At 33.2% G+C, this 24,229-nt stretch overlaps 3 protein-coding genes across 5 annotated transcripts in view; 2 read left to right on the forward strand and 1 right to left on the reverse strand.

The window, feature by feature from the left end:
• Nucleotides 1-5,848, forward strand: part of LOC148628470 (FMRFamide-activated amiloride-sensitive sodium channel-like) — a 28,535-nt gene extending 22,687 nt beyond the window's left edge. For all 3 annotated transcript variants that reach the window (XM_088588003.1, XM_088588022.1, XM_088588013.1), the window contains one exon: nucleotides 997-5,848. In XM_088588003.1, the coding sequence (XP_088444129.1) occupies nucleotides 997-2,881 (1,885 nt within the window). In that variant the 3' untranslated portion in view covers nucleotides 2,882-5,848. The remainder of the gene's footprint in view (nucleotides 1-996) is intronic.
• Nucleotides 1-12,827, reverse strand: part of LOC148628469 (integrator complex subunit 13-like) — a 72,944-nt gene extending 60,117 nt beyond the window's left edge. Inside the window, exons 1-4 of the mRNA XM_088587990.1 lie at nucleotides 12,313-12,827; nucleotides 11,412-11,477; nucleotides 9,855-10,039; nucleotides 8,548-8,628 (exon numbers count right to left, since the gene is read on the reverse strand). Of these exons, the coding sequence (XP_088444116.1) occupies nucleotides 8,548-8,628; nucleotides 9,855-10,039; nucleotides 11,412-11,477; nucleotides 12,313-12,534 (554 nt within the window). The 5' untranslated portion in view covers nucleotides 12,535-12,827. The remainder of the gene's footprint in view (nucleotides 1-8,547; nucleotides 8,629-9,854; nucleotides 10,040-11,411; nucleotides 11,478-12,312) is intronic.
• A 2,898-nt stretch (nucleotides 12,828-15,725) lies between these two features.
• Nucleotides 15,726-23,960, forward strand: LOC148628471 (EF-hand calcium-binding domain-containing protein 10-like). Its single transcript, XM_088588046.1, has 4 exons — nucleotides 15,726-15,881; nucleotides 20,579-20,743; nucleotides 21,962-22,052; nucleotides 22,937-23,960. Exons 1-4 carry the CDS (start codon nucleotides 15,767-15,769, stop codon nucleotides 22,977-22,979), a joined length of 414 nt encoding a protein of 137 aa, XP_088444172.1. The 5' UTR covers nucleotides 15,726-15,766; the 3' UTR covers nucleotides 22,980-23,960.
• Nucleotides 23,961-24,229: the final 269 nt, after the last annotated feature.

Consider the following 24,229-nt stretch of genomic DNA (forward strand, 5'->3'; position numbering starts at 1 on the left):
GCCCACTGGGTAAATTATACAAAAATGATACAGCTATACAGTTATAAAGATCTCAACTTTTGTCTTTGAAGTTGACAACTATCAAATCCTTTTCCTGTAGGTGAAAATCTCCTATTCTGTGCGTAAAAATCTCCTAAGTAATTGGAACTAACTCCTACTTTCAGCTGTTTAACTGCTTGAATGAAGGTGTCTATTTAAATGACCACAGAATTTAAATTCCATTGTTACCAATTCAAGAGATGAATTCATAAGGAAACTAGTATTTATCTTGGGTAAGTCCAGTTCAACAAGGTCAGAGGTCACAGTCAATTTGCTGTAAGTGGACAGTACTAATGATTGTAATGGAAAGTGCTAGTTTACTCTAAGTTCGACCTACAGCCAATAAAATCTCCATTATCCCACATTCTGCTCTAACAGGTAATAGAAATAAAGAAATACCATTAGCTACCAGCAGGTTTTCACACATATACAGTTGAGACTGATCATACTTCAGCATAAAGAGAGAAAACACCTTTGTTCCATGTCATTTTGAGCACAATGACATTAAGTTGTGTTCACATCATGACAATTAATTACTGCAAATCAAGATGCAACAAAACTTTTCACCTAACAGTAGAAAAGTAATCAAGGGAACCAAGATTCAAGCGGAAATCAAAAGAATGTAATGCAGGGACAAAGCGCAGACATGGAAAGTACTATAAAATAACCAAAATAATACAAAGTAACAAAAGTAAATGAGCAATTCAGACTCCACTAAAAACTTGGATCATGGACCAGGTACACCATTAGGGTTAGCATCCTCTGCTTGCAAGTGTACAAAATGAACAAAGTAGTATAAAACGATGTATTGTATTTTGACAAAACCATTTTCAGATAATGATAAGACAACTACGGCTTATTATCGTCACAGTTTTTCCTATCCACCATTTTTTGCAAATCTTAAGTATCATAGATTTAATTGATGCTTGTTACCACACATTCTTTCTTATTTTTTAGGGGATTTCCTCGAGAACATATGAAATTTATTGCCCTACGTAAGCTAAATCATCTCCATGACCATCTTAGGATGGTGAAAGATCACAGCTCAAACAAAAACCAGACAGCACTGAATATTATCACAGAACTGGGAGCAGAAAGCACAGCACATGGACTAGCTAAAATTGCAACCTCTGTCAAAACTAAACGTAAAGTAATGTGGGCCTTACTGGTCATTGTTGGCTTTACTGCAGCAACATTACAACTTTCTCTTCTTGTAAAGAAATATTTACAATTTGCTGTGGTGGAGGTTTCTGAAATGAAAACTGGCATGCCAGTTGAGTTTCCAGCAGTGACCATTTGTAACATTCAAGCTATTTCATTGACTAAGATTAAACAACAAATGGAAAAACCTAATTCCAAAGTTGTGGACTGGTTTAAATTCCAACAGTGTTCCCGTTTTGGAGAGCAGCAGATAAGAATGGAATCAACACAAGCATTTTTTGAGAATTTGAATAAGGAGGCAAAAGCCTCTGGCCATGATATACATGATATTTTACTCCACTGTCGTTTTAATCAACAAAAGTGCAATACAAGTAAATTTTCTTATTTCTTCGATGGACAAAATTACTTCAATTGTTACACCTTCAATAGTAAACCACTGGAAGAGAAAATTCTCATTCAAGCAACTGGCCCTGAATATGGACTCTCTGTAGTTTTTGCACTTGACAATGATGATCCACCCCTTGGTGCCTATGGATTATACAATATAAATGATAACATAGCTCATAGTGCAGGTTTACGTGTACAAGTACATGCTCCAAATACAATGCCAAGCCCTGTTGACCATGGCTTTGATATTCCACCAGGATTTTCTTCATCAGTAGGACTAAAGGCAGTACTAAACACAAGACAACCATATCCCTATGGAAACTGTACAAATAATCTTTTACACAAAAATAGTCATTATTCAAATACAATATTTGCTTGTTTACAGTTATGTAAACAGGAGAAAGTAATAGAAAGGTGTAAATGTAAATCCTCAGGGTTACCAGATTTGTCAGATCGAAACTTATCTTACTGTGGAACCATGAAAAAATGGCGCAAAATATTTCACAGCATGGACTGTATGGACATAGGGGGCTCAGAAGGATCAATGAAGGCAAAGAAGAATTATTTTTTACTGCCCGATTTAAAATGTGAACAGGAAGTTTTAAAAGAACTTGCAAATGACAGAAGTTATGAAGCTAAGTGTGGCTGTTACCAACCCTGTCAAGAAACAACCTATCAAAAAGCAATGTCAATTTCATACTGGCCTTTGGAATTTTTTCAACAAAATGCTTTGGAAAAATTTTACAATCCAACACAGCTGCAGAAGACATTTTTGAAGGAAGCATACAGCTACCTTCGTGACCATGTAGTTAAGTATGAAAAGTTGTTCAATGACCCTCAGGTTAATGCTGAGACAATTTATCATTCTAGCATAAACTTAACTGAGCGTCAAAAGCTCATAAGAGCATCCACTCTCATACATCAAAATCTAGTACGTCTTAATATCTATTTAGAAGATTTAAATGTTGTGGAATTTAAACAAAGCCCAGCATATGAGCTGGAAGACTTATTTGCTGATATTGGTGGAACTTTGGGCCTGTGGATGGGAATTTCAGTTTTAACAATTATGGAATTGATAGAGCTTATTGTTCAGCTGGTATTGTTACTCTTTAATTCAGAGAGAAAACTTTCATCTGCAAATGACTCTTTCCCTAATGGACCATATAACAGTATGATTGACCATCAAAATGATCACCATTATGACCCATTCAGCAGACGGACAGATTTCGAAGGATTTGACAAGGCTGAGTATTTCAAGCCTGTTTCAGATTTACCAGAAGATTCAGCAGTATGACATACTTCATTACAAAATGAGTCTGAAATTTAACAATGTTTAGCAAACATATTTTTCTAAAAGTGGAACCAAAGAAACTCCCATATCTGGCAATGTAGGATATCATTTTCCTCTATACTGTACATGGGAAGTTTTCCATCAGTTTTGTTTCACTTTTTTTGTGATAAGACTTGTATGCAAAAATTAAATTGTTGTGAATATTTTCTTCAAAGAACATTATACAACAATATGGAGAACGATCACAAATTAAAAAGCTCACATATAGCAGAAACTGCGAAAAAATGGTGTGAAAACTTTCTGGTTTACTGCAGTAATAGAAATCATATGAGAGCTCATACCATTTGGTCCCTTGACTGTTTCGGTCAAGATAAATGAACCATTTCATTTCATTAATTTTGAACAATTAATACCTGTTACATCACTTTCCCTCTTTGTTTATTTATATATATATAAATGGGCCATTAAAATTGAACCTACATGTATGTACAAAAATTGATATGCTTTCTCATTAAAAAATAAAATGCTTTGAGAAGAGCAGCTAGACACACCAGCAGAGGTTAACTCCTGAACAGATAGGGCAAATATAGATATAAAATTCAAGCTAGATACAGCTCTGAATTTTGATTGTGATGGACTATTTGACACAAAATATATAAAGGTCAAAAAGAAACTTACATTAAAAAAAAAACATAATTAAACAAAGTTTCATGAAAATTGCTTGAAGACTTTTTAAGTTATTGTGCAGTTATGGGAAATCCCTTTCTTTTATTAATAAAGTCCAAAAACTCAAAAACGGAAATAGTAATAAACTATTTTCCACAGTTGCAACCACTACTAAGTTATAGTCTGAAAACTGTTTTATGAACACTAAGTCCCATAAGTAGTTAAGAGTAAGTGTTTGTAAGAATCTGGCAAAATGGGAAAAATCAAGGACATGCATGTCAAAACTCCACCAATCTGACAATATAATACCACTCAAGGACACTTTCTCTATTTGAAAAGACCATTATTTGATCTCTGCATCACTGGCTTTGCTAAGAAATTTTTCAATAGAATGCTAGAAAATTGAGGTTTTTGACAGAGTTATTTGCCCTTAAGTTATTATGTAAAAACAAGTATGACATCATGTAAACAATGTTTGTTTTCTATGTTATATTGACCCAAAGTTCCTTATGAAGTTAAAGAATTTAAGTTAAAGAAATTAAATAATACAAAGTTAAAGTGAAATATTTTTTATACCCTTTTGGTTTTATGGGATAAAAAGGACTAACTGTGGCTGCATATAGTCTGAAAACTTACAGGGTTTTCAGAATACAATTACATGTACACTTAAATAATAGATTTTAATATATCTTGTTAAGTGTTTAACTTTTCTAACAGAAATATTGCTCATAAATCGTTATGATTGATTTTGTAATATTTATTCATTATTGAAATTGAATGTGATCATCATATTACTTGTATATGGTAATGTTGATTCAAAATATACTTTTTTATTTCTGCAATATTTCAACCATGATTTTTAGAGATATTACATGTTACGTCATCATATTTTCTGGTCTTTCATTTTTATAAAATTGTTTATCGTAGTACTCAACTATACACAACATGTAAATATCCATTTTTTCATATAAAGTATAATTCGCACGAATGTTATCCCTTATTTCTTTCCTTCAGATTATAGTTTGTCTCAAACATATTACTACATTTTTACTACAAGACAGTGAGCTATTAGATTTATTAAATAAATTTCTCAAAATCTGACAGTATCGTGAGCTATGATGTTTTCTGTATTTAGTTTCTAGTCAACATAAGGAGAGATGGGCAAAATTTCAATGATTACTGCAGTGTTCTATAACTCATGAGAACAGTTAAAGGAATTCAAATGACACAACAGGACAGATAATCAACATTATAATACATGATTTAAGGTCTCACTAACCACTTCCGGGTCAAGTGGCCACCCCCCTATGTAGTACCAAAAACACACTGAACCTAGATCTATGCATTGTAAGTGAATTATTTGTGTGTATTCTGATCAGAAGTAGTCAAAATAAAGCTGAGAATGTGTACTTTAAAATCATACTTGTAATTTACTACAAAAGTGTATGAATATTGCTGACATGTGTAAGTAATGTGCCTCTATGTTGTCAGTTAGCAGAAAAGGTAAAAATGTGGATTTTCAGTATTATTTATTCTAGTAAATTTTGTGAAGAATTTCTACTATCATCGTACCATTAGCATAATGATTTTGAAAGCCTTATTTTCCAAGCTTTGCAATGGTATGCAACTTTAAGATGTCATTTGTCCTGGAAATTCACAGTGAAACCTTGAAAATTACTTTTTTACCATGTAAAGTAATGGAAATATTAAAAGTGGTTAGTGACACCATAAGCTAAATTATGGCATATTTCAGAGAAATACATAATTTGATGAAAACAGCCTTTCCTGGTCATTATTTCCATTTTTACATAATATCAGTATAGTGATATTGGTAACCTGGCTATAGTTTAAGAAGTACATAGTGCAAGATATTGTAAAAAACAACTTAGCAACAAGATTTTTATTAGTAACTTAGTAACACTGACTCATAACTTGACGTCATTCCTGAAATACCTAACGTCACTGCTTGGAATATTCAAAGTACTCAAATGGTCATACAGCACTGACTAAGAATCACACAGTGAAATAGGCATGATATTAATTGTTGAAATATGTCCTTTTTTTCATAATGATCATTGCTATTTACAAATAAAATTCCTTTAATAATCATAGATTTCAAATTGGTATGACAAGTTACCTCAAATTGTCATTTTAAGTAATTTAGGGAAAATATCACTGAGGGGCATGATATAATAAAATGGTCATTTCTTTGTAGTCCCATGTCTGATTTTTATAGTTTTGGTCTTATTAGGCTCGCAATACCACAAGCTTTCATAAAATGTAAAAAAAAGAAAAACATAAAAACTCATAAAATGTTCTTAAGAGGCAGTGCTTGTCTCATTCATATGGAGGAAGAAAGATATAACTAACTTCATTCTCATGGCCAATCATGTTCATTGGAAGAAAAAAAATGGAGAGGGGGTGTTTATTTGTTCTTATTTGTATTGATGCATCCTTACAAGAGACATGGACAGACTGACATTGTCTGAGAACCAGGACATTATTTTAGTTGTACCATGTTACTAGAAACACAATGTGTATTATAAGATAATTTGTTAATCACTTACTGTTTTGGAATGAAATTATACATGTACATTATATCACTGTGTAAAAGGTTATAGTATTAAAGTGAAAAATTGCTAACTCCCTGTTAAAAGTTCAGAAAATGTAGTACACATCACTAACCTTGAAAACACCTTTATGAAACTAGAACATACCCGGTACATTATCTTCAATTTTAAAAGAATACATAAGAAGATCCAATTTACAGAAGAGAAACAATATTACTATGTACAGTACACTCTATTTTTTTACAAACAGTTTTTTTCTTTTTTTATAGAAGAAGGCATTTTTTTTACAAACAGTTTTTTTCTTTTTTTATAGAAGAAGGCATTATTGCTCCTTTCTGTGAAAATTTCTTCAAAAATAGCATAGCAAATTAGCAAGAAAATCACTTCTCTCAAAAAATGAATGCTAACTTCTTATATTGGAAGGTTGTGCTATAGTTCCCAGTAAATAACAGTTAGATTGATTTGACTTTTTAGGGGAAAATCGAAAATCCCATTTTTACATTTTTCGATCAATTCTGACTACTAAAATAGCCTAAAAACCATAAATAGAACCCAAAAATTATCAATTGTGATAATACTATACAGAATATACCAAAAATGCCATTTTTTACTGAAGCATAAATAATCTATGGGTTTTGACATGGAAAATATGTCAATTTAATGATTTTTCAGAGGAGGTAGGGTCACATATATATGTCAGTTTACTTTGTTTTGTAGAAAGAAGAATTCCAAAGAATCAAAAAACGTAAAAAATGGATTTTTGCATCAGCAAGATATAAGAAGTGTAGCGGAAATGGCCAAGTAGTTCTGATTGAGTTTTAGACAACAGCAATTTGAATTACTTGTACACATCTGTAGTAAATGTATATGAAATGTAACTAGAGGCTCTATAAAGCCTGAGACACTAACCTTTTAAAAAAATAGTCTTTTTAGCTTTCTAAAGCTGAACTCTTGACCTGACTGTACTACTGTTACTAAAATCATTTGATCAATAGAGAGCATCTTAGTTATCAACTGTGTTTTCGTATTATAAAATAAATCTCTCATTGTCATTTTAATTACTCTTCAAGGACAAAAACTCCAATAGCGATCAACAGATGTTTATGAAAATTTTGGCACTGGTCAGTCTCACCATGCTGATCAATTTAATCATGTGAAAATTTTGCTAAACCTATTGGTTTTCGATATATTTCCACAAATGCTCAATTTTTAGTACTGGTGTGCATGTTTTTGACAGAACAAGAATTTCCACAAACAGATTGTTAAGGATATCCTAACAAACATCCATGCCATGTTTGGTTACAATCCATCCTACTAGTAGTCTCAGATAAGAAGATATTTAAAGTGGGAAATGAAAATTCAGGAAAAAATCCATTTCAGGAGCCATAACTCATTCGTCTGCACCCCTACTGAAATATTTCGGCATGGGTCTAACTCATCATGCTGAATAATTTAACTCTCTGCCAGATTTGAACCTAACCCAACTGTTCTGAGATATTTGCAAAATTCTGCAATTTGAACCCTATGGGCTATTTTTAGAAACGACAACCATGTTTTTCTGCCAGATCAAATATCCCCACACATGGATTGTTAAAGATGTCCTAAAGGAACATTTATGCTAAGTTTGGTTACAATCTGTCCAGTAGTTTCAGAGGAGAAGATTTTCAAAGTTGGAAAAGTAAAATTTGGGAAAAAATCCATTGCAGGACCCATAACTCTGTCAATGGATTTTTCTGAAAATTTTGGCACAGGTCCATTCCATCATCCTGAACAATTTTACTTCCTGCCATATTTGGGCTAACCTCAATTATTTTTGAGATATTTACAAAATTCTGCAATTTGACGCCAATGGTCAATTTTTAGTATTAGCAGCCATGTTTTTTACGAGATTAAAAATCCACACACAAGGATAGTTAAAAATACTCTAAGGAACATTCATGCAAAGTTTGATTACAATCTGTCAAGTACATGTAGTTTCAGAGGAGAAGATGTTTGAAAAAGTTTACAGACAACGACAACAGTCAACAGACACATAGTGATGGCAATAGCTCACATAGCTTTACGCCAGGTGAGCTTAAAAGTACATTTTCTCTGCTTTATGTAAACTTTTTTATCATAATATAAACATTAATTGTACAAACATTTCACAGATCAAAGTTCAAGATGTTGTTAGTGCTACATTTACTGAGAAGGATGACCAATGGAACAAGAAGTGGTAATCAAGATCAAAAGAGAAACATATGTTGCAAACATTTCAGAATTGTCATCTATCTTTATTATACCAAACTTTAATTTGAAATTTCCTCAAAATCCATTCACTGATATTGAAGGGACAATATTTCGAGTAAACAGACAGACTGTTGATTTCAATAACCATATTTTCAAAGGTTAAGAAATATGCTTTGTTTAAAACAAAAATTTGTAATTACTTACGTATCTGAACTGCTAGCAATTTTGTTGTGTTGATTCATAGCATCCTGAACATATTCTTCGAACATTCGTATTTGGGCTTCACTGGAAATTTATCAACATTGTGAACATAAGTTACATCATTTATATACATATATCACTGACGTTAAAAGTGTGTTTTCTTGGTTAATATTACAGAAGTGGTTTCAGGATTCACAACATGCTTTCTGTGCAAGTGCATGTCAGGGCACACACTGTGAAAACGGTTATACATGTACATGAATTGCAAATATAGCTTCTACAAATGTATATACTGCTAAGAAACATCATCACCGATCATAAATTTAAAAAAAAACAGGATTCAATGACATAAAAAGATCATTTAATTCAAATTATGAACACCATAATGGTACACTTCTCTTTATTCGTAACAAATTATCACACAGAAGTCTGGATTTTGTCTTGATGTCATAACAACTACAATTTTTTACTGACCAAGGGCGTCATATTGCCTGAAATGTTGATAATGCCTCAAGTCAAGGGTGAGGACATTATCATGATTGAAGGAAATATCACTTCCCAAGGGCATTCAGAATACCTATTACGCCCTCTACAAAAGCAACTTTTGTGTTTATATTTTACTGAAGAATCAGAAGTGATCTTTTCTGTGTAGTAATGTGCCCTCTTGACATTCTAATGCAAATTAATGAATACCACATTACCATGTTTTAACCAATAAGAATACCATATGAAATAATTATAGATTACTACATGGCCTTTTTAATATTGTCCATGATATCAGCCCTGAGGGCTTTAGCCCAAGGGACAATATCAATCGAGGGCCGATAACAAGAGCAATATCAAAAAGGTCATGTATTTATCTGTTTTGATCACATATTTTTTACCAATGATGAATTATTTACCAATTTTTTCGTTTTATAGAAAGAAAAATCATTGAAAATTTGGCAGATAAAGTGTGTTGTCTGTTCTGTTCATTTTTCATTTCTTTGTTGCATTTGACTTTTCTTGTTGTTTAGAGCAACATAGATCTACATTAGGACAGCATATGATTGTCTATCAGCAATTAATCTTTTTTCAATTGTTCTTACTACCTAGTATTTTTAATACTGTGCTAATGCTGTGATCTCAATTTCAACACACAATGTTGCATCAAATTGACTGTAATGTGGTGGATAAACAGGATAACGTTTAGGTTAGTTGTGCCCAAGTGATGTCACTAAAGCTCACAAGAGGGCAGATATTGCCTGCGGAGCAGATAACATACAGAAAAAAATGCACAATCAAAGTTATTTCAATGAAATTTATAATACCTCCTAGCCGATGTTAAACATATGATCCTGCCTCTATTCTGTACGTCCTCAGGACTGTACTGTTGTTGGGTTTCTGTCTGCTCACACAAAGCTTCAATAGCATGTGAAAGACTGTGGAGAAGATCATAATCATCTTCTTTACTACATACACTTGGAGGTCCAACATGACCCAGAGCCAGCATAACCTACAAATGTATATTCAATGGTTGATTAGAGGATAATAAAATGTTTTGAATGGCGCAGCTTGATACAAGCACAGATGTCAAACCCTGAACAGTTGGGACAATTCAAACTTAATACAACTTTGAATTTTGATTGAGATTAGGCATTTGACACAGAATAATAATCTGACTCGTAGCCATTTCATGAAGTTTCAGTCACATCTAAAATCAACCCTAACCCTCCTTTGGGGTATGGCATTTTATGGTACAACTGAAAGAAATTCATTTCTTTTAATTTAAGTTACCATCCAGAAATAAGGAAAATGCTTGTATCTGGCCCCTTTGTGGTTACATTTTTTTACTTGTCTCAAGTCACAACCTCAAAAATCATTCCAAGTCTTTCTTTTTTTTCTTTTTTGGTATGGCACCTTGTAGTTCAATTAAAACTAGATACATTTACTTTTACTCAAAGCATTGTCCAGACGTAAGAAAAATGCTTATTTCTGGTTCAATATTCCGATATGGTTCAAATTTTAACCTCTTAAAATTAATCCCAATTTAACCTTTGTGGTATAGAAATCATAGACATCAATATGCTTTTACTGGACTTATGTACATTATGTAGTTAAATTCTATGAAATGCTTGTTTTGGCCCCTAATTGCAAAACCATTGGGATCATAACCTAGAAAATCAATACCAAGCTTCCCTTTGTAATTTAGAACCTTGGTAAAAAAAATTATAAAGATCAGCAAAATTGCAAGTAATTAGTATATTCAAGTTAATGCACAAAAACCAATTGTCTACGGACAACGATGACACAGATGGTGCCATTGCCCAAACCATTATACAATTGGTTTTTGTGCATTAACTTGAATAATTAGTATATTCAAGTTAATGCACAAAAACCAATTGTCTACGGACAACGATGACACAGATGGTGCCATTGCCCAAACCATTATACAATTGCAAATTTTTGTGACAACATAGCAGGTAAATAGAAAATCTACTAATAAATACATGTATAGTCATGTTTGTGACATCAATATTATTGTCTACTTCTCATCCTGTTTCAAATGCTTTTGAAATGAATTCCCCTCTGAAATTTATAGTGGTATCTACAGTAGTTGAATACCAAATAAGGAATTGTGCAAAATCATGTCTAGCTACATGTAGGTATGAATTTGAAATATGCATTATACAAAACTTAATTTACATCATGCAGATCATTTTATGGAACTTAAGATATTGTATGTTTCAGGATGAATCTAGAATACAAATGTATATTAGTACTAGGATTTATAAATTTCAGTACTAGCATCAGCAACAGATTTCTAGTCATGCTTTAGAAATGGAATGATTGTATCTTCCTCATAAAAAATGATATTCTTTTCAAACCTGTTGTATATTCTGTTCCTTCTTTGACCATGAGTTAAGAGATTGTTCACCAACAACAACTTGAATCTAAAACAGAGACATGTAAACCACACATGTGCATGTATGAAATTGTCTTGATACTTTGTATTTTTGAACTTGTTGACTAATACAGCCTACAATATACAATATAATAAAATATGGACAAGTTTGTGGTGTTATTAATATTTATTTCTCATTGTATTTATTGTCTGAAAATTATATCAGTCTATCTTTATAGTGTTATTGTTGAAAAAAAACAGGTAAAATTAATCATACTGATCTTACTGATGTCCACCAAATTCATATATCTGCTGAGAATCACATACAATGTATCCAATTAGCAGCATGTATACAGGACAGTAATGTAGAATTGATTATTTATCAAACTATGAATACTGAAAAGATTTTGAAAAATTACTAGCAAGTTTTGTTGGTTTCAACCAAAAGTGCATTTTTTACTGAGTTAAAGTAAAAATATTTGTTCTTTCCTTTACCAGCATAGTTTTTGCTGTTATAATTTCTTGGCAATGACATGACAGTTCCTGAAGATTGGGCAACCTAAGTTAAGGATGAAATAATTTTGTTGTAAATAAGTAATCCAATTATCAAGTTACTTGAATGTGTGTCATTTCAGTTCTGTGCATGCATCATATTCATAGTTGGTGCACCTCGGTGTAAATCAGAAAATTCAACAAATCAAAGAACAATTAACGAAGATAATGGCAATTGAAAAATGGGATGCCCTTTTTGAAATTGTATGTGAATGTACCATCATGCAACTTATACATGTAGGTTACATAATTTCTAACTGTGTTGATACATGTAAATCTGCATGTGTATAGACGATATTGTGGATACTCCAGTACTGCTTAGATATACTAACCATTCTTGATGTAGGGAAAATATCATATACAATCCTCATATATTCAACCATCGTCTCAACATTGCATGTCCATAATGATTTTGTAATTGGTGCAGAGGGAATAACACCAGGCGCTTTGACTTTAGAGAGAGCATCATATTCAATACTTTCCTTACAAGACTTTGCAAAATGTGGGGATTTATCCAGAACAAACACGGTTTTGTGTTCTATTGGATAGGCCATTGTTCATTCGTGAATCATAAATGGTCAGGTTTTAGCCCCAATCATGAATCAAATATAAGAATAATATCGCAAAAAAAGTTCAATTGTGAGCGCATCCATCTTTGAGTTCAGCAGATATAAATTAAAGGTCTCTTTAATTAGCAACAAGAGACGATAAAAAGCGACAAAAACCGATAAAAAGCATTAAGAAGTGTCAGAAATTCGTGCCATTTCACTGTTTCTTGACGATACATTTTCTCTTCTTGTCATTTTTTTCTGGACTTCTTAACGCTTCTTATTGCTTTTTCTGGGTATGGTCTAAAATTTGTAACCCGTACCCGGTAACCAGACAACTCGGATCGAAGACAAGTCGGACCATGACTACTCGGACCATATTAGAGAGGTTGTTCTATATGACAAGACTAGGACCGTAAAACCGAACTCAGTCCAAATTCCATGAATAACAAACATCGTAAAATATGGGAACTTAAAATATAGAAATCTATATTAAAGATATGTTCTATTCATCCATAAATTTCTTAAAAGAATTTTCGCATCAGACTCTATTTATGAGATTTTGTTTTTCACTCTGGATAAGATCGTATCCATTCTTTGCTGGTGCGGGGATGGATGCTAGGTACGGTACGGAATTCATACACAATCACTTTCTTTTTTAAAACAATATCAAATCTTTCAAAACTTTAACCAAATCTTAATGTGAAGTTTTAAACTCTTAATAATTTTAGAAAAACGTAAAATTAGGACAGGAAAGTGAGAAATAGTCAATAAAGGTACGAGATCACAATTAATTCCCCTTGACTTTTCGACGAATATAGTTCCTTTTTTTAGTGTGTTTCTTCCTGATTTTTTTTCTTTGCTGTCATAAACTTTATTGCTTAGTGTTAACTGCAGAAATGTAGGGCAAGGATCAAATTTACAAGGGATTTTTTTTTCATTCTGTAATTTTATGTAGAAGTTGTGATTTGGTCCTATGAAAGGAGGTCAAAATTTAGGACATTTGGCAGTGGTCACTTTTCATGTCTACGGGGTCTCCGAAGCAAAGTTGCTAAAAATAAAAAATGATTTTTTTCTGGCACTCTTATAGAAATCTGCTTTTATAAATGTTTCCATATTGGTGAAGTTTTAATGAGTTCGAAGCGGTGGAATTTTTTTTATATGTCAAGATGGGTCTGTTGAAATGCACTACGAAATTAATTGTGTCCTCGTACCTATAATATTTGGGTACTGTAACTTCCAGTTACACATTTTAGACCTTTTGACTTCAGAAAACCGATCAAACAAGAAATATCCGAAAAATATACATCATTTCCTTGATTAGAAATGAATTGAAACGGACTTTTCCACATCTCGTGCAATTTTCAGTTCTTACCGTAAGAATGGATATTTTGGCAAAACAATATTTGGGTACGGGAAAAAGTTAGTACGGATAGGTATCGGGTCCGTTCGCTCTAATTACATGTTCGCCCTGGGTCCGTTCGCCCATAGAGTCCGTTCACCCTACTTTATTTAATATAAGGTATAATTTTAATACTCTTACTATTGTTATATATGAATATAATTTTTTGTAAAATTAAAAAAAAAATTAACATAATTTTTTGAAAATTTTATTTATTATAATGTTAATTAATTTGCTTTATTAAATTTGCTTTTATAAGCAACTCAGTCTAAATTACTTTTGATTGTAATCAATTGTTGATCAGGTATAATTATTATATCTTTGATCTTACCGATTGCCTATTAATTGTCTTTGTTGAATTAATTATGCTAATAATCAGCTTGGATATGGGCAAACAATGCTTGTATGAACTGGAAGACATTAAAGGAAATTTATTTCACAATTTGGTTGCTTTGATCTTTAGTGTGTTTTGACAAAAAAAAAGTATAGATCCCAGAAGAGGCAATTGACCGTATAGAAGCTTAAAAACGTGATTACAGAAATGTATATCTATTAAGTTTTTAATAAGTTTAAAAACAGATCCAACAGATAAAAATTAGAAGAAAAAAAAACAGATTGCCGTCAACAAAAAATATGAGGTAGATAATGAAAGGACAAGATATAGCGAGTAATTCACACAAGAAAAAAATAGACGAAAAGCATAAAAAAGACTTAGTGCTAAAATATTACAACCATGTTGAAAAAAAAAATAGAAAGAGGAAAAGGAAACAAATATAAAAAATAAATTATAAAACACTTCTTACGTCATCATCACTATTAGTTTTAATAACTGTCTTTACACAAATATTTATCATAAATATTCATGACAAGATTTTATTTTCTTTTTCTTTCATCATCTGTGGAAGGTACAACATGTATGGCTAGCAATTAAAAATGTATAAACCTGACAATTTATTTGTTTAAACCAATGTCATGAACCTTTTTTAAATATGTCTCATTTTAATTTTGCTGTTCATCCATGATATTGTCAGTTCTTGGCTGAATTGTTTCCCTTCCCAATACAGGAAGTAAAATTTTTGAAAGTAAATTACTTTTTTTATACTGCCATTTATGTCATTCATGTTTACTCAGAAATATTTTATTTTATAACATAATGGCTACGAATATAGGGCGATTATGTATTAGGGCGAACGGACCCGGAGCGAACGTGTATTAGGGCGAACGTGAATCAAGGCGAACAGACCCGGGTTACACATTTTAGACTCTACCCTTTTTCTTGTCATTTCTTGACACACACTTCTTTTCGGTACATACTGAAATGTTTAACCCGTACCCCTACCAACTTTTCCCCTTACTGAAATACTCCTTTACCGACTCATTATTACACGATATTTCCAGCTGAAAATGTGTACACTTTTACAAAATGATAAAATAATGGCTACGAAAGAATCAACGATTTATATGTTTTTAGCTTGTAATTTCAATTGATTTAAAACATCATTCACAACTTTTGGACCAAGTTTCAGCATAACATTCTTAATAATAATGGGAAAATCGGCGACATAGTGATTTAGGTACGGGAAAATTGGTACGGGTACGGGTTACACACTTTGGAGTGTACCCTTCTTGTAACTTCTTGGCGCCCAACGTCGCTAAGTAGAAAGCGACCAAAAATAATTAAAAAAAAATTTTCACTTTTTAAATCAATAAATCATTTTCAAAATTGTATGCATCATTTAATGATGATAATGTAGATACAATATGTTGATAAATGTCGGTTCATTTTATTCATTTACTGCGGCATCATTGTTTCCATAACGACACAGCATACTAAATATGTCGGACGTTCAGGTGCAGGGTCGAGATGTTGAAGCTAGAGAATATTTGGAAAAGCATAAAATTGTAGAACTATTTAATAACCTTACATCGCAACTTATTTTCCATAGACCAGGTACACATTGTATAGGATACTAGAGCGCAATTATTCACAATGCAATTTCCGTATGACTATGGTGGGGGGGGGGGGGTCCTGGTATCGGGTGGTTTCGCCCTAGTTAACAAAATTAAAAAAACAAAAAACCAGCCCCAGAGCAGGACATGCCGACATTTCTAGTCTTTCATTATTTGGTAGATATTAATTGGTTGTGCGGTTTTACATTTGACTTAGTTTATTTAAACGCAAATTGCATAGGCTTACATGCTTTTTCACAAGAGACATAGAATAATTATAGTGAATAAATTCAATAAAAAAAATACTGACATGCATTTTTTTATTAATAAAGCATCTGAGATCGCTAAATCCTTAAACTCACTATTTTATTTTGATATACAAAAATCAGGGCGAACAAGATTTAGAGTGAAACCACCCAGGGCGGACCGATAGTAGGGCGAAACCACTCAGGTGCGAACCGGAATTAGGGCGAAACAACACAGATTCGGGGGTCCTCACTTCCACTTAAAGCTAAAAATAGATCCAGGTGAAATTTCTCTAATCTAACACAATGTTGCTAAAGTACACCCATATAGCTTTTAAATTTTGAAATAAAAACCATCATGTCATGCGGCGTTTCTGCCCATAAAATAAGCCTTGAAAAGAGGGATGATTTTTCAAACATCATTTTTTCAGTAGCCACCCTAAGCCTTAAGTGCTCCATAAAATACACATATATGTGCTGCTAGCTTTCAAATTTGATACTTTTGGTTCCTTACTGTTCGTACGATTTTTTCATGAAAATATCTTTTTATTATCCACCAATCGTGAACATTTCTGTATTTTCCACTGGGCTGCATTTTGGGATAAAGATCTGGCTGAATACCTTAGAGACATAATTGTGCTATTGTAACCTTTTAAACTCAATCGGTTTAAAAACAAACTGTTGCTGGAACAAAAGATACGTCAGCCTATTTGAACTTCAAAACTCGGCATAAAAATCTTCTATGAATCATCATCGAATTTTACGATTTTTTTTCTGCACCCTACTCTCAGCAGAAAATTCACTTGAAATTCGTAATTTTTAGGAACAATACGGTACTGCTTTCTATGACCTAACTTATGCGGCTCAATATTGCTACGGAGTTTGGCAGGATCACAAGTGCTTGACATGCAGCGTTATGAGCTATTCAATTTCGTGGTTATTTCGGCGAATTTTAAACCTTTATCTCGAAATAATAGATTTCAGAATAAAAACAGCTTTTTGAAACAGACTATAACACACCAATTTAGTTGAAAACTACACCTTTAAGCAAACCAGACAATACTATCGTCTTTATAGTACAATATCTAATGCAAAACATTTTGTTCATATCCCGCTAAATATGAAAAGTATCCATACTTTATAGAGTACTGTTTTTACCGCTTTACAGTAAAAATATGAAATTGCTAAACGACAATTTCCTGTATTTTTATAGCATTCATACTATTTTTTTTACATCAGTTCTCTTGCTTGTTATTCAGACGATGTCAAATAATTATGTATACTATTGGTGGTGTAACGAATCCCTGCCCAACCCTTATTTGAAAGGGAAAATTACATAGAAGAAACAGACTATAGAATTTGAACCGTGCAATGTACTGGACTTATAAGGTCATAAATTTTCAATTCACACTAAATGCTAAGCATTGTTGCCATAGAATATTTTTCTATCTGTCATAACGTAAAAATGGCATTTTGCTATAGGATACAAGAGCACAATCATTCACAATGCAATTTCCGTATGGGGGGTCCTCACTTCCACTTAAATTTAAAAATAGATCAGGGTGAAATTTCTCTAATCTAACTTAATGTTGCTAAAGTACACCCATACAGCTTTTAAATTTTGAAATAAAAACCATCATGTCATGCAGCGTTTCTGCCCGTAAATTAAGGCTTAAAAAGGGGGATGATTTTTCAAACATCATTTTTTTCAGTAGCCACCCTAAGCCTTCAGTGCTCCATAAAAGACACATATATGTGCTGCTAGCTTTCAAATTTGATACTTTTGGTTCCTTGCTGTTCATACAATTTTTTCATGAAAATATCTTTTTTATTATCCACCAATCGTGAACATTTCTGTATTTTCCACTGCGCTGCATGTTGGGGTAAAGATCTGGCTGAATACCGAGGTGACATAATTGCGCTACTGTAACCTATAGATGACATATTATCGTTAAAATATCCTAGTTTTGGGGATTTGATACACCGCATCTACCTTAAAGATGACTTTTCATTCTGTATTGTTAACTTTCCTTTCATCTGTTGCAACATCCCAACAGCACCTGCATAAGTTTTCATATCACAACTCATAAATTATGCCAGAGCTTACGTAACTCAGCTGACTTTTTGTATCGCCCTAGATTTCTTACTAATCTACATCTACGTTGATCTGTCAAACTTGACAATCATTCAACACTTTCGGTGCGAAAGAAAAATTTTGGAGGTAATGTCCGAAACAAATAATAGAATTGTAAAGAGCAAATTAAAAATCAAGAAAGAGAGAGGCCCCATTTGATTTTCAATCATCTGATTTAGACCTGTTCGGCTTTCGTGGCAGTACCAGGGTCTAAGACCCCGCCGACATAGCTCTAGCCCATCATTTGACCTACTTGGCTAATGGGAGGATAGCAGAATTAGCAGGTGACTGTGGCCAACTCCCTCTTGAAGGATACCAAGGAGGGAGCCTCAGCGACTGATGCTGGTAGTGAATTCCAAACTAGTATTGTTCGTGGAAAAAAGCTGTACTTCAAGATGTTGGTCTTTGTAGAGTAGTGTCGAAACTTCTTGTTGTGTGATGATCTGGTTCTGGAGTTCTGCAGTGTAAGATACTCTTTGCATGGGATGTCAACATGGTTATTTACTACTTTGTAGAACATAGTCAGCTGTAAGTTCTTCCTTCTATATTCAAGTGTGTCCCAGCGTAGTCCTACACTACTAGTGTTCCTATAGCAGTTGGTGGTGTAGTGGGCTGCATGTAGCTGGACTATTTCTATTTTCCTGACCTGATCTTTCTGGTGGGGTTCCATACTGTGGCACACTAATCAAGGTTGGATCTGGCCATTGCAATGTATGCATTTGTCTTGGTTTCTGAGTTTGATGTTTTAAGGCTGCGTCGCAGAAATCCAAGCATGCTGTTTGCCTTCTTTGTTACTCTATCAATATGATGTTTCCATAATAAGTCACTTTGGATGTCAACTCCCAGGTATTTTGTACTCTTTGATGTTTCTAGTATTTGTCCCTTTAGTGTATACTGATGTTCTATTGGTGATCATACTCTGGTGACAGTGAGAACACTACACTTCTGAGGGTGGAAGTCCATAACCCAAGTCTTTTCCCAGTTTACGATTTGACAAGGTCTTCTTGTATTATCTCTGTATCTGCAGCTGATGTTATTGTCCTGTATACTATGCAGTCTTCTGTGAAGAGTCTTGTTTTTGATGTTAGGTCATCTGGCAGGTCATTGATGAACAGCAAGAAAAGTAAGGGGCTAATACAGTGCCCTGCGGCATACCACTGACTACTGGGACCTTTTCAGATGTTTCTCCTTCTATGATGACTTGTTGCATTCTTCCTGATAGGAATGACGCTATCCATTTATGTGTTTGTCCTCTCACTCCATAATGGTAGATTTTGTTCAGGAGGCGCTTATGGGGAACACCTTGGAAAAATCCAGGATTATCATGTCTGTCTGCTGGCCTTTATCAAGAGATGTTGCTAGTTTGTGGCTGAGTGTGATGAGTTGTGTTTCACAGCTGTGCCTTGCTCTAAATCCATGCTGACAGTCGGTAAGGATCTTGTGCTTGTCTAGATGTTTCAAGCTGCTGCTGACTACAATATGTTCCATAAATTTACAACACAGGCAGGTCAGGGAAACAGATCTGTAGTTGCTGGCATCATATCTACCTCCTTTTTTGGAGATGGCAGTTACATTTGCTTGATTCCAGTCAGTAGATACTTTTCCTGAGCAGAGCTATTAGGCCAAACAAAATAATATGTGTGTTTCCTGTTTCATACCAGAAAAAAATTGGGAAGGTAGGGAATTTTTTTTTGGCGGATGTGATGTTGTGCAAGGCCATGCGGAGATTGGTTACACAAATGTATGCATACTTATTTGGCATGTGAAAATGCCAGGGTGTGATTTAGTAACAACCACGACTCTTCTGTTGAGTGTAAAGGAACCTCTTTGTAGTGCCACCAGAGCAGTAGATGTCAATTTTTTTTTTTAAATACAATATAGACGCTCTTCTGCATATTTTCTGAGTTGGTGGATTCAATTATTACTTCTATGAGGGATTCATGCTACATGGGGGGAGGGGGGGGCTATGGATTTTTTTTTAAATGTTTGTTTCTGGAAAATGTGGACACAAATAATTTGACTAATTACTGGAGATTTTTGTTGTTTTTTTTTTGGCCCTTGGGTTGGAAAAAATTTCAAGTTATTTTTGCTCAAGGGGAAAAGAGTTTGTCTCAGAAAAAAATCCATAGCCTCCCCCCTCTAGAATCAAATGGTTGCTGCCTTACTAAAAAAAACATTCCTTTTTAACTCACCTGGTCAAAGGCCATGTGAGCTATTGACATCACATGGCATCCCTTGTCCATTGTTGTTGATAAAAATTTTCATTACTCTTCTCCTCTAACACTACTTTACCAATTGTTAATTTGCTTTATGTTTCAGAGGACCCTAAAAAGCAAATGATAGAGACCTTGGAAAAACTGCAGAAATCCAGAGCAACAAAATTAGATTTTCCATGTTTGTTTGATGACACAAACATACAGTCTATTTATGGAATGTTGGATCCAACAGGTCGTGGCTTCATAAGTCTGATACAATACAGAGAAGGTAATTTATTAATTAAAATTCTTGAGACCCCGTCTTAATAGTGTACAACAACACCAGTAATAATTACTAATTGCCTAAAGTTGTGTTTAAGTAGAACTGATTAAACCTGAAAGGCTTGAGAGAAAAATTTTCACAGGATTCAAAACTAGAAGAATGATTATGCTAATATGTATTCATATATACATGTATCTGAATGAAGATTAAAGCACTTTTTATGTTTCAAATTACGCATAGGGTGAATTCAATTTTCAGTTCTATAAACATAAATTTGAGTTCTTTAACTATTATGTTTTTGCATGCACAGTAGTAACATTATTATACCCCCATTGCAAATTGAGGGTATATAGTGGCAGGGATGTCCATCCATCCTTCCTTCCTTCCTTCCATTGTACAGGGGAAGGGGGAGGCATCTCTTATGGGCTACTAATCATTTACCACCGAGTAGAATTGAATGAAACTTTCTCAGATTCTTTATTACATGTTGCCATTGTACACCTTCTATTTTAGATTTTGATCTGAATCAATTTTTGGGGTTTCGCATAGCAAAACATGGACTTTATCATTTCTGAATAGGAGGACAAGGGGTGACCCATCTCTTATTTTTGTTACCACATACTCCTCCATATCATTGAGTGGTATTGGATGAAACTTTGCAAAGTTTTTATTACATCTTCCCGTTATGCAATTCCTATTATAGATTTTGATCCTAATCAATATGGAAGTCAAAAGCTGCATGTTTTCAAGTTTGGGAGTGGGGTGTATCAAGTTAGAGAGCATTGCTCACAGTTTTCCTTGTTTCTTTTATTTTTAGCTCACCTTGCCAAAGGCCCTGTCAGCTATTGCCATCACTTGGCATCAGTTGTTGTCATCATTTGTCGTCGTCGTTAACAATTTTTCGAAACTCTTCTCCTCTGACACTACTTGACCAGTTGGAACCAAACTTTGTATGACTGTTCCTTGGGGTATCCTGCGTAGAACTGATGTGGAGATTTTTGATCTGTTGAAAAAAACATGGCCGCCATTACTAAAAATAGAACATAGGGGTCAGACAACAGTTTTTTGCATATATCTCCAAAACCGTTAGGTTTAGCCAAATTCTGACTGGGTAAAAGTGTGCAGCATGATGAGCCACTCGTTCCTCTTCTGCTATAACACAAACAATGTATAAAGGGGAATAATAAGCTTCATAGTCATTTCTTTTTTCTTGTTTTGTTTCAGCTTTGACTACTTTAGGCATTGAAAACTATCCAGAAGTTCCAGAAGGCACGGAGGATGAAAAAATTACTTTTGACATATTTTTAAGGGAAGCGTAAGTAAATTAATGGGAACCTCAGGGATTGACATTTTGTGTTTTTAGCATTTTGTAAAAAAAATTTGATTTGAACATTTTTGGAAAAATTCTTTACTCCCCCATTTCAGAAACCGAGGAAACATGTAAGGAGTACAAATTAATAAAAAGGATATGATCTTCCCAATCAAAACTGACAAAATGCATAAGAAATATTTTTTTACAACAAAAAATTCAGTCTTCTTATTTGTGCGCAAAAAACTACTACTATTATATTTCGCTTCTTTTGGGGGGAGTGGAGCATGCTGATTATTAGGACAAGGGCTAGTTAGTTGCTAAGACTAACTTCAATATGTTAACTAGAGAAGTTAATGTCAAATCCTGATTCCATATATGTCATAGAATTACAGTTTTGCAAGAAAGCAATAACTAAAACTTATTTTTATTTCACCTTAATCCACTGGAACTTTCATTGAAAAACAATACTATATTCAAAAAATATTCCATAAGGATGAAATGTAGTAACAACTTCAATTAGTTCTTTTAAGATGAGTGATAAAAAAATAAAAATAAAGATAAGAAGTTAAAGTTGGTAAGGAATTAGTCAGCCACTATTCAATGAACAGAAATGCACAAAATTTGATTTGTAACTTTAATATTTATGTAAAATAGTCATGAAGTGAAAGCCAGAATTTTGAAAAACGTAGAAAATCTTTAACAAAATAATTATGTCAAAGAAATTCTTGTTGTTCATATACATGTAGATTTTTTCTTTGACTTTGAGTACAGTTGTTTCTATTGGTATCTTTTTAGTAGTTTTGCATTACATCCTTTTATGAATTATGTTGGTATCTAAACAATGCTAATTTGATGTACATGTATATTGTTTTACTTTCATATTTCAGACGAAAAGGTTTAACTCAAGTTTCATCGACATTTGCAGCATAGACCATTACTTCAAAGACAGCACGACTGTGATAAATCATATTGTAAATAAATTCATTTATAAATACTGATTGTATTTTGTACTTCTATGTTACTGAAAAGAATGAAAATTCTTGAGTCCAAATTATATGCATTAGCTCAATTTTGCCTGCCTCTCTCCCTAAAATGCAACTTAATAAGAAATACAAAAAATAATACAAATGTCTAGCTTGGTCAATTTCAAAGAGTCTATGAACATAATTTTATTAAATCGATTGGTACTTACAGCACTGTGATTATAATGATGATGTGATAGATTTGGTTTTCCTCTGTTGATACATGTAGTATAGCGAAAATAAATATAGTAGTTTATTTTGGGTCATAGCTGTTGTCCAACGGTCCAATGGTTCGACAGTTAAATAGTCTGACGGTCTGATAGTCTGCCACTTCAATATTATTTCGCTCACGTTTTCTGAGAGTTGTTGCCTGTCTGTCTATTGGTAGAATAGTTAATCATAACCAGAGTAATATAGTCGTTATATTCCAGGGTGATGAAAGCATGACTGATTAATCATATTCATCGCATTTGTAAACAAATTCATTGTATTTTGTACTGAAAAAATTGAAAATTCTTGAGAGTCCAAATTATATGCATTTACTTAATTTTGCCTGCCTCTCTCCCTAAAATGCTTTCTAGAAAACTTGATAAGAAATACAGTTTTTCAAGTTGTATTTATTTATCCATGTGTTTGTCTTTTTTTTTCATTGCTTTCAATTTTTGTTACACTACTTCATTCATTCTCTTTTTTTTTATCGTGGGGAAGGGGGGGCATGATTTAGTTTTTTTTTACTTTAATATTATTACATCATGTTAAACATGCTCAGCTTGGTATGATTTTATGTTACTTTTTCATTAATGAGATACAGAATTCTGTATAATGTGTTGATGTAAACTAGATATTGTTAGAATACTGCTCAATATTTTGATTAAACTTTACTTGTTGATACTTTGTTATTTTCAAAACATGGCACCATTTGTCTTTCTTCATTTTTTTATGTTATGTTATGGGAGATTACAGTGTAGTTTTCTCCAAAGTACAGATCTTAATACAAAAAAATATTGTCACATAAAAATATAGCATATGTTTACCAAAAAAGCATCGTCTGACCCATGGGTTTTTCTACACCACGAATCACCTTGCCACAGGCAGTGTCTGAATTTTATATGGACTGGTACTAAAATATACTACTATACATATGTTACACATTCTATA

The sequence above is a fragment of the Perna viridis genome, chromosome 1 (assembly GCF_037379345.1).
Source record: "Perna viridis isolate PV_CMFRI_1.1 ecotype Kerala chromosome 1, ASM3737934v1, whole genome shotgun sequence".
Taxonomy (NCBI): domain Eukaryota; kingdom Metazoa; phylum Mollusca; class Bivalvia; order Mytilida; family Mytilidae; genus Perna; species Perna viridis.

Excerpts from the sequence above, each read along its gene's own strand:
- LOC148628471 (XM_088588046.1), top strand. The coding sequence starts at position 15,767 with ATGTCGGACGTTCAGGTGCAGGGTCGAGATGTTGAAGCTAGAGAATAT. Across the intron at positions 15,882-20,578 it reads ACTTATTTTCCATAGACCAG|AGGACCCTAAAAAGCAAATG; the intron begins GTACACATTGTA and ends TTTATGTTTCAG. Across the intron at positions 22,053-22,936 it reads GACATATTTTTAAGGGAAGC|ACGAAAAGGTTTAACTCAAG; the intron begins GTAAGTAAATTA and ends TTCATATTTCAG.